General features: G+C 33.8%; 2 protein-coding genes and 1 long non-coding RNA gene across 3 annotated transcripts; 1 reads left to right on the top strand and 2 right to left on the bottom strand.

The window, feature by feature from the left end:
- Positions 2,361-2,827, top strand: LOC104733036 (probable non-specific lipid-transfer protein AKCS9). The gene has a single exon (XM_010452657.2). It carries the CDS (start codon positions 2,444-2,446, stop codon positions 2,756-2,758), a length of 315 nt encoding a protein of 104 aa, XP_010450959.1. The 5' UTR covers positions 2,361-2,443; the 3' UTR covers positions 2,759-2,827.
- LOC104733035 (mediator of RNA polymerase II transcription subunit 31-like) lies at positions 3,797-5,231 on the bottom strand. Its single transcript, XM_010452655.2, has 5 exons — positions 4,985-5,231; positions 4,735-4,788; positions 4,557-4,654; positions 4,346-4,442; positions 3,797-4,032 (listed from the first exon to the last, which is right to left on the bottom strand). Exons 1-5 carry the CDS (start codon positions 4,999-5,001, stop codon positions 4,014-4,016), a joined length of 285 nt encoding a protein of 94 aa, XP_010450957.1. The 5' UTR covers positions 5,002-5,231; the 3' UTR covers positions 3,797-4,013.
- On the bottom strand, positions 5,286-6,142 carry LOC109128179. The gene is made up of 3 exons (XR_002034633.1): positions 5,959-6,142; positions 5,740-5,868; positions 5,286-5,659 (listed from the first exon to the last, which is right to left on the bottom strand). It is a non-coding gene; the product is annotated as an uncharacterized LOC109128179 (long non-coding RNA).

Here is an 11,060-nt window from a genome sequence, read left to right as displayed (position 1 = left end):
GAACGTGTAACTATCGCGGCTATTAACCAAATTTGTAGTTTTTTTGTGGTTCCTAACTAAAAAATAGTTGCCATGGGATGAGGTCTATGCTAATGATTAATTCTTTTCAACACAAAATTTATTAAATTATCTTATTTAGTCAATCAAAATGATGTTTTAATATATATATACTAGGTGATACCTCTTGCTACAGCACGAGATTATATATTTTGTTAGTTATTTTTTTGTAATTTGTATTTTTGTAATGTAGTTTTTTATTTTGACTTATTTTCTTTGTTTATATAGTGTTTATTTGTATATTTGGGTTATACAGTAAATTGGAAATCTTAATAGAGTAAGTTGTTTGTAAAATGTAGTTTTTCACAGAATCAGACACACCGCAATATTGAATAGTAATTTTGTAAGAGAATAGACACTCCGCAATATCGGATAGTAGTTTTGTAAGAGGATAGACACACCGCAATATCAGATAGTAGTGTTGTAAGAGGATGAATTTGTTTTTATTTTGGTTTGTCGTCAAAAGAGGAGAAGTTGCTTGTTAAATTTTAGTTTGAGATATTTCAATGGGNTATTAGAACGTGTAACTATCGCGGCTATTAACCAAATTTGTAGTTTTTTTGTGGTTCCTAACTAAAAAATAGTTGCCATGGGATGAGGTCTATGCTAATGATTAATTCTTTTCAACACAAAATTTATTAAATTATCTTATTTAGTCAATCAAAATGATGTTTTAATATATATATACTAGGTGATACCTCTTGCTACAGCACGAGATTATATATTTTGTTAGTTATTTTTTTGTAATTTGTATTTTTGTAATGTAGTTTTTTATTTTGACTTATTTTCTTTGTTTATATAGTGTTTATTTGTATATTTGGGTTATACAGTAAATTGGAAATCTTAATAGAGTAAGTTGTTTGTAAAATGTAGTTTTTCACAGAATCAGACACACCGCAATATTGAATAGTAATTTTGTAAGAGAATAGACACTCCGCAATATCGGATAGTAGTTTTGTAAGAGGATAGACACACCGCAATATCAGATAGTAGTGTTGTAAGAGGATGAATTTGTTTTTATTTTGGTTTGTCGTCAAAAGAGGAGAAGTTGCTTGTTAAATTTTAGTTTGAGATATTTCAATGGGTAGGAAACCATTGTATTTATAGTGAGATTAGGTATATTTAGGTTATTATTTAGAAGTTAATATTGATATATCAAATCTCAGCAAAATTGTAGAAAACCAATTTAATTTATAGTTTGATAAAAATACATGTTTTAACGGGTTTAACTCAAACTTTTTTTATATTTAAAAATTTTTAAGAGTAAAAATATAAATATTACTTAAATATTTTATAGACTTAAATATATTATAATATTTTAAACTTTCGACGGAGTTCAAATATTTATAATAATTTAAACATTCTATAAAAATTTAAATATTTATAATCTCTTAAACTTTTTTGAAAAACGTAAATATATTATAATATGTTTATTTTTTTAAAGTTTAAATATGCTCAAATATAGAACCAAATTAAACTATTAAATTTGGATACCTGATAAATCAAACTTCCTGCTCATTTGTACTCAAAACATATTAGTCATATATTTATAGTGGTTATGAACCATATTCCAAAATATTTAGTCGATGTGGGATATACAGTATACATTTTCTGTAAATTAGTTTACAACTTTACATATATATAATTTCTGCATTTTTTATTCTTTCCATCTATACTAATCATAATTAGTTACTATAATTTCGTTGAGAAAATATTGAAAAATCTAAATTAAATGATGATTTGTTTTTATTTAATTTTATTAAGTTGATTTGAACCAAACAACATACAAGATCTGAATATTATAAACCTGGAGTACAAACAGATCTGTGAGTTTTATTTCTTCTATTTCCGGGTTAAAGAGGATCCGCGTCCCGACCCGGTTGTAATTAAGTGGTCGAGCAAGGGGTATAATGGTCATTTAGATAAATTATAAATATGGGTTAATTTAGTTAAATTAAGTGATTCTCTAATCATTTTTAATGAAAATCGTATCAAAACAAAGTCATGGTCCAATTTGAGTATAGGGAGTACTTCTACTTTAATAGTATAGATACTGCTCTGATTTATCATGTGAATGAGCTATTTAACATTTACGATGTAAGATGATTTGTAAATTAGTATGTACTTTAACGGACGTACAAACGCTTGATACGTTTCTGAGCATTTATGCAACATGATTTGTCACGTACCTTTACATGCATGATGGACAAATGTATGAAAGTTTCTTAATGAGACAAGAGTCTTGAAATCTTGTCCGTTACAACCACATCTATATATAACCTGTTTCACCATCCTAGAAATCTCAAACAATTCTTAAATACACTTAAAGAACAGAAACAAAAAAAAAACTTTGAGAGTTGAGAAAAGTTGGTTAGGTTTTCAAGAGATGAAGTTCACAGCGGTAGTGTTCATTGTGTTCCTGATTGGTGCCATAATATTTCCAAATTCGATCAGATCAACTGTGGTCGAAGGTTCCGGAGAAGAAGTGATTAATGTGACGTGTTCTGCGACGGAACTTAGTTCATGCTTACCAGCAATGACATCAGGAGACGCACCATCTACACAATGTTGCACGAAACTCAAAGAGCAGGAATCTTGTTTGTGTTCCTACATTAAAAATCCGCTGTATAGTTCGTATGTTAGTTCTCCAAACGCTCGTAAAACGTTGGAGGCTTGTACTGTTCCTTATCCTACTTGTTAGAAGTTTGAGATATTTCTAGAACAAGTTATTAATCTCTATGATGATAATAAGAAATAATAATAAGAAGTATTTTAAAAAATCATTATGTAACAAATGATTCGATGATAATGAATGATGATGATACGATAGGGAGTTAATATATAGTGATCCACACTGATGCCGAAACACAGCACACACGTTTCTCCACTTCTCTATATTTTCTATCTATCTTATTTTTCAGAGTTTAAATAAGAAAACAACAAAACCAATTTTTAATCCATAAAATTACATAAAATAAAGAATTCGGTGCAAAAAAATATTCGCGTAATTTATTTTTTATAACTTAACCCTACAATACAAATAAATGCAAAACAAAAAAAAAACATCTTTTTGAACATTTTCTCTTTAAAAAAAAATTGAAGGAAATCTGTAATTTATTTATAAATATTACATCTTTATAATTGATACAGATAGCGAATGCTTGGAATATGAAATTTTATGGGATGATTTGACAATTGGGGAATAAATTGGACAAGGTAGTTTATTTCATATACAGATTATCCTTAAAAAAATTTGAACATACAACCTTTGGAACAAATCAAAATCATTAACAACCAATTGTGCTCCAACAATTTTATGTTATCTTACACTACAACAAATATGTACACTGTTAGCACGAGAGAAACGCTATAATATGTAATTCATAGCTCTTTTACAAACGCTATGTTGGGCCACTGTTATTTTAGGTACCTCACATATGATAGCGCAGAATTCATATGCTATGATATAGTATTATACCATAGCAGTACAGAAATGCTATGTTAACCTGTTTTTCAAATTTTTAAAGATGATGTTATAAGACATTTTACACGCTATGTTAGGAGTTTTTACCGTAATTATATCATAGCACTAATTGAATGCTATAATATATTTTATTGGATCTCAAAATTCATGCTGTTTTATTTATTATTATAATTTTTTTTTCAAAATTTATTTAAATATATTTATATTTTTACATTTCATAAAATAATCAACATACATAACATAAATTACATTAACCAAAATAAGTCTTACATAACAAAGTGTCACCAAGTCTAAAACAAAATAAAATTAACATTAAAAAGAATAGAAACACTATTTGACATGTACATGTAACCCATCCAAGCCTTTCTTACTTGTAGCAAAGGCTCTCTTTTAGCTGCTCACTTAGCGTTTCTAGAAACAGTCCAATGAACAGCTACTAGTTCACTTTGAATATATGAAAAAGACATGTTAGTTATCCTCTCCATATGTATCTGCTCATATGAAACAAAAGAATCGTGAGAAGCCACAATATGCCATTAACCCTATAAGCAAATAGCAATCACATAGAGATAAATAAACCATAAATTGTAAGTGTTACCTATACATGAGCGGAAACCTACAAAACTTATTATTTAACGTTACAACATGTTCAAATAGACAACTAACAGATATGGGCAATGTGGGAACCTATACCAAGACATAAACACAAAAACATAATGAAACGGATAAAACAAGCAGAGCAATAAGATATATTCCAAACCTTCATATGACTACCAAAACTTCCAATAAGATATTCCAACTCACATTATGAACTTGATGTACTCTGGTCGCTGCCAATATTGAAGATAGTTCAAGTATTCAATAAATGCTTCATCTTCAAAATACTGATTCTGTGCCAGGTCTACAAAACAGCATAACCCAAAGGATAAGGGCAAACACTTAAAAAAGCACAAAGACTAAACCCTAGAACGAATCCTCATAAACTATAGAAGGGAAAAGAAGAAGAGAAACTAACAGTGGATGTAAGTAGGATTGGCGAGACATTGAATGAATTCAAGTTCCAGTAAGAACTGTTGCCTTCCACCGTCGGGATCCTTGTAAGTTTTCTTTGGCCTGTAGATATGTGAATTAAACAACTAAAGAGTAGATTGAAACATATGAAAGAGTACAGAAGAGGAAGAAGATGAACCCACGGGGATGGAATCTCTGATGTATCATCATCAATCTCCTCGGGAGAAACAGTGAACCTAAATCAACCAAAAACAAGAATCGAATTTTGGATTTCTCAAGCGGAATCAGAAAAAGCTTCACACACCCACATTAGATCGACTGAGAGAACAGACAGAGAGGAGGACTATTTATGGTGGTTCTGATTTCTGAATTTAAGTTTGGGTTATCCACCAAAGTACTAAACCGGTTCTGATTAAAATTGAAAATACAAACCTTATTTTCTTGCGCATCGTTGCTTTGCTAAGATCATAAGGCTTCTTTTGGCTAAAATTGTGCCTCCACCAAGACCTAAAACTGTGCCTCCACCAAAGGCTTGTTCCACTTATCCGCTCATACTTTCCATCTCCATTGACCTAAATAAGAACAAGTTTAAGTAAGTAAAATCGCTGATGTAGTTGCAAACAAAAACCATAGTTATATAATCCAGATTCTCTGTATGTCCTCGAGAAACAATCTACAATACCTCTATACACAAAACTATTTCATCATTTCTAAGTTAGTTGGAAGTTTTATGCAATTATCTAGGGTTTATTTACCTCCAAGATAGTTGGCTTGTCAACAGAACAAAGTTAACCGCACCATTGCTTAGCAATCTCAAATGAAGCATGAGCAACTCCTACTAAGTAGGTCAAGCAATGACTCAGATAAAAAGAAGAAGGAAAAAAATGTTACCACTTACAGGTTGTTCCGAGAGTGAGCAAGAGTTGCTGTCATGGACAGAGCAAGGTCCTCCGATCCACACTTGCACTGCCTTGCACCATATCTCTAATTCGTCAAAGATTCAGAGAGTTAGAAGACAAGAGGTGTCATATAAATGTAATGAAATATTCTAACATGTGGTTTTCTGAAAAAAATAACTTTTCAATCTCCTTTACAACAACTTGGGCTCTGAAAAAAAAAACCAAGTTCATATTAGAGAGTGAGCAACAAAATACACATAAAAGATCATTGTTACAACAAGAACGTACACATGAAGAAGAAATGCAGCCAAGTAAAGCTACCCTCCATAGTCCAAAATGTGAAGATCAATGCAAACAGACCAGACCAGCTTTCGGGCTAGAACACATAGTGACTCTGTATCTACTGCATGACTTTCTCTGCAACCACAAAAACTTATCGGAATCCTACAGAAGCAATGTCCTCCGTGTTTCAAGAAGACACAATACAACTCGAAACCACAAGTTTACCTTGAATGACTCTTTCAACTTCCTTAGATTACTACTTACTCCAGAATTAGCATCACCATTTGTGTTTGTAATTGCTCAGCATCAGCAGCAGCATTGGCGATTTCATTAGCTTGAATAGAATGCTCAATTTCTTTCTCCAGAGTAGCAAATCTCTCGATAATCACAGGCGTGTTTACAAATCTCACAAATCTACAAAATCAAAGAAACGTAATCAGCAACAATTTCACAATTGTCTTATCAAGATCTTCTTCTACTCACACACACACCATTAATGCAAACAAAATTGACATAATTAGAATCTGAATTTAGAAATTGTCAACAAAAAAATTGAAGAATCGGGATTCAGGGAATTGAAATTACCGATCAAAAGTGAATTTGGTAATAAGGAGAGTGAGAAGGAGGATGAAGAAAGATGGAGTAACCGCCTCTAGAGATCTGATCTCTAGCGAATTTGAGATGAGAGACGAAAGGTTCAAAGATCAAGAAGCTAGCTTCTCCTTCTTACTCCCACAGAAGAGCACCAGATCGAATCTTTAAAAACACAATCAAACCAAAAATTCAAAACACAATTCAACCAACAAAAGAAAATCAAACAAAGAAAATTGAATCAGAAGTGAGATGAGACCTGGTGTAAGTAGGAGTGAGTTGATACAAAGCAGAATCGAGTATAGCTCGAGAAGCCATGGTAATGGCTGGCTACGGAGAGAGAAAAGGAGAAATGAGGAAGATGAGCATAAACCCTAAATCGGAATCAAGCTCCTCATTGAGAGAGCCAACAAGGTGAGAGAGAGACAAGGAAGATGAGGCATAAACCCTAAATCAACCAAAATTTCGATTTAGGGTTTGGGTGAGCTGGGTCGACGGAATGGGAGATGGTCGATGGAATGGGAGATGGATGAGAAGGATAAGATTAAAGAGGGTGGGAGAGACGGTTCAGCAATAGTGGCGGAGTAGATCTGCGAGGAGGATGGTTTCCTCACGAACTGTTTTTTTTTTGTCCAAACCTTTTTTTTTTTGTCTCCAAACCAATGTAAAAGAAAGGAAAAGTTATGGCGCTTAAGTGAATATTTTCTAAGTTATAGCGCTTAAGTCAATATTTTCGAGCAAATGTTGGCGGAATATGTGATTTTAGGTTTCCCCCCAATGATTTTGTTTCTTTGCATTATTTTAGTGCTATTATAGAGTAATCGAAAAAAAAGTTACTCTTTCATAGCAGTTGTGAAAAATGAGCTATAGTTATGTGCTATCAATGTGAATATTTGTTGTAGTGTTACAAACTGTCTATCAATAGTCGTGATTTTTCAGTATAACCATCGATTCATTGGTGACTGGGTTTGCGCAAACGATAGATAGCGGCAGCGAATGTTGCAAACATAAAAATTTTAGCCGCTGAATTAAATCGACATCCAAAATTTTTAGTCGCAAAACACAGTGTTTACCACAACGTCATCTACGACAAACAAACAAACAAAAGTATATGCGTTTGCTGCAGCCGCAGGTAGATGCGGCAATGAAACGAACAACGCCTATATATATATATATATTAAAACTATATTATCATGATTAAGTACTAAAATAATAGGGATATTTTGATGATTTACAGACATATTCATTGAATTATCTTAAATTTATATGATATTTTTTTTGTTCTTTTTTTAAAAGGCTCTTTTTATATGGCAGTTACTCTACTTTTGTTATTATTTTTTGCTTTTAAATTTAGATGACAGGTTCTCTACTTTTGAGTCACATGTTTCTCATTTGGAAAATTCTCTTTATACTTTAACGGATGAATCACAATGCAAACTTACATATACACTCGACATATGTGTGAGCACTTATTGAACATGAGTCATGACCTTCACTTTATCTTGCATGATTTGCAAATGGTTGACTGGTTGAGTGTTTTTTTAACGAGATAAGACCAACTTGACCTAGAACCGTGCAAAATATACACAATGGTAATTATCTGAATAACATATAACTTAGAAAAAAAAAAGAAAAAAAAAATTGAAAGCAAAAGATTGTTGGGATAAACACAAGAGAACAGGAGAACAACCGGCTAAAGATTGTTGCGATAAACTAACTGAACAAAAGTTATGTTTGTGTGATTATGTGAAAAACCCCAGTATGTAGTATGTGTGTATTGGAGTAATGTGTGTGTACCGGCAATGACCACAGGAGAACAACCGGCTAAAGATTGTTGCGATAAACTAACTGAACAAAAGTCATGTTTGTGTGATTCTGTAAAAAACCCAGTATGTAGTATGTTTGTTAGCTCTCCAATGGCTCGCAAAGTTTTAGAAACCAAGTATAGAACACAAGTGCTGCAATAACAATATCTCTCTTATTAATCTTAAGGAAAATACTCAAAACCTTAAGCTCAAAAACACATAAGTTGTGCCACAAGCTAGCACCTCTTTTTATAGAGAAAACACATAACCAAAACCCAATTGGATAACTCCCAAATATATATTTTAGATCCTCCTAAGTATAATTGACCTTATCCTTATGAATATTTAGATTCTCCTAAATATACATGACCTTATCTCCTAGTTTCTTCAAGCTTACAACAGCATCCTACTTGTTCAAGCTTAATGTATTTTAAAAATAAATAATAATAATAATAATAATATAATCTAAATCTTATTTTCTTTTTACAAAGAAAAATAAAATAAATCTTATGCAACAATTATTCAGTGATGAAGATTGATGGGAGTTTTTCATGTCATCGTTGAATATCCACTTCTATTGTAATGCTCGTGTCCCGAGAAAATAAATGATTTGAATTTATGTCGAGAATTGGAATGGAACCGGTTTAGTCTGGTTGGTTTATGAGGTGTTGTTATTAAATGTAACATCCGCAAACCAAATAGTGTGATTTGGGGATGGGTGTCGAACGACACCAGGGGTGTGTCGATCGACACCAACTTTCTCTGGTTCGACCAGGTTGTTTTATTTTGCGATTTTGGGTTGGTTAATTTAATGGGTTTGCCTAAACCAAGTATATAAGCAGAGGAGCGACCCAAGTCAAGGGTTTTTAGTAGTTTTGGTCACCGTTGAGTGAAAAAAGAGAGAAAAAGGAGAGAAAGTGTTTGTGAGTGTTCTTGAGAGATTTTGGCTTTTTCTTTGTGGTTTTTGGTGAGATCTGTTGCTGTGGAAGGGAGTGTGGTTGCTGGAAACGAAGGAGAAGCTTCTTGATGTGTTTTTTCTGCCGTTTCTCAATCAAATCTTCCTGCAAAAGAGGTGAGTGTTTGACCATGGATGATCTAAGCCTGAGATCTCTTTTGTTTGGTTGTTCTTTGTTGCTTGTGGTGTTTTGCTTGCTTGGGTTGGTTGGTTTCGTGTTTCCATAGATTCCTGAGGCGTTTGGGAGAGTTTGGGATGGATTGGAGGCGATTCGAAACGGAGGTTCGTTGTTCGGATTCGTGCAGTTCGCGTCTCCGAAGGCAGTGTCGACCGACACCTACTGGTGTCGGTCAACACCATGGTTATGCTAGCATCAATCGACACTGACCTAGCGTCGGTCGACACTTGACTTATCCGAGACTTGTTTTTCCTGGTTTCATGTGTTGTTGTGTTTTGTTTGTTTGTCTTAACAAGAGAGTCTCAGTTGCTTGTGTGTATAGCCCAGTAGATGGGAGGATTGCCTCACTAAGTATTTATGATAATACTTATGCATCTCAATTGTTGTTTGTGGTTTGCAGTGATAGACTAGTTTTTACCAAGAGTATCAATTCCCTATGCAGTTGTAGTACAAAGGGTTATCAATCCAAATGGTTGTTATTATGCTAGCAGATAGGATGCAATCAGAATCAAACAAGTCAAGCCAAGCAATAGTGGGGTTTTGGTTCTAACAGTCCTAATATGAACAAAGTAAAAGAATATAAACAAGTAAACCACACAACCTAAGCACTCGATGCAAGCAATCGAGTACAGGATCGAGTGGGGTGATCGAGTATGCTAGTGAACTATGAACAGCTCGACGTGTTACTCGATGCAGGTTATCGTGTACCTGATCGGGTAAGTGGTCGAGTAAGTAAGGAAAATGCAAGAAATGAAATACGAAAGTTCCTAAGAATGGGGGTAATCGAATCCTAAGTGTTCTAGACCAATACAGATGCCTTACATGCCTCAAGCAATTATTTCCTAGACAATGAACCGCTAAAACCTTGTCACCACACTGTCGCACTAATAACAATCAACCTTGAACATACTACCACACTGTCTCACCAGCAATATGAACAAGCAGACATTAAGAACAATTCATTTTTGTCATTTTACTTAGACTTATCTGATTTTGTCACTCAAAGTTAAGTATACCTCTAGCATTGACCTAATCAAGCATTTTTATCTACTCCTTTCGGCCTGTAGCATTGTAAACGCCCTAGATCTAATCTCAACCTTTCGGTCTGTTGACCGCATTAAGAACATCAACCTAGAAGAAAATTTATCAATCATAACAATCAACTAAAGCATCCTAACCGATCAAGAATACCTAATCATCTATCCCATCCCTAGAAACTTTGCTACACTACTCAGACATAGAAACGAATGATAAAGCCATGAAAATAAACGAAAATGACATTATTAAAAAGATAGAGTAGAGTAGAAAAGAGTATGGGATAAAGATCTAAGAAAAACTATAAAATAAAAGTATAAAAACAAGAAAATATGTTGAGTCACTCAGTTCTCTCCCAGAAGCTATCGCTCTCTGGTTTGAGGGTCTGCGGCGTGCTCGTTTGCGAGCTAGGGAAAGAGGGGATTTATATATGGAAACCCATTTGACCTAGCTTCCCAGACCTGCCCGATGTTCTACTCGATGGGGTACACGAGGCTTAAGTCGGGTAACTCCTCGGGTGGATCTTCGGGTTGCTCTTCGCGCTCTTGGATCCTCTTCGATCGTGTTGGGGTTCGGACTTGTTCTTGTAGCTCGATGGCTCCTTCGGGTACATGCTCGAGTTGTCCTTGTTTTTCCCCATTTTTGGCTCTTTAGCACCTGTTTTCATCCAATATATGCAAATGCAGAAATGCAACACCATAAATGCTCTAAAACTTGATTTCTACAGTAAATGATCTGAAAATGCTAAGTTAGAGGTATGAAC

Source organism: Camelina sativa, chromosome 12 (genome assembly GCF_000633955.1).
Source record: "Camelina sativa cultivar DH55 chromosome 12, Cs, whole genome shotgun sequence".
In the NCBI taxonomy this organism is placed as follows: Eukaryota; Viridiplantae; Streptophyta; class Magnoliopsida; order Brassicales; family Brassicaceae; genus Camelina; species Camelina sativa.
This window is presented reverse-complemented; position numbering and strand designations above follow the sequence as displayed.

What these genes read in the sequence shown, in the direction of transcription:
- LOC104733036 (XM_010452657.2), top strand. Translation starts at nt 2,444, where the DNA reads ATGAAGTTCACAGCGGTAGTGTTCATTGTGTTCCTGATTGGTGCCATA.
- LOC104733035 (XM_010452655.2), bottom strand. An exon ending in ACATCAGAGATTCCATCCCC is followed by an intron (nt 4,655 to 4,734) that starts GTGGGTTCATCT and finishes ACATATCTACAG; the next exon opens with GCCAAAGAAAACTTACAAGG. An exon ending in CAATCCTACTTACATCCACT is followed by an intron (nt 4,443 to 4,556) that starts GTTAGTTTCTCT and finishes GCTGTTTTGTAG; the next exon opens with ACCTGGCACAGAATCAGTAT.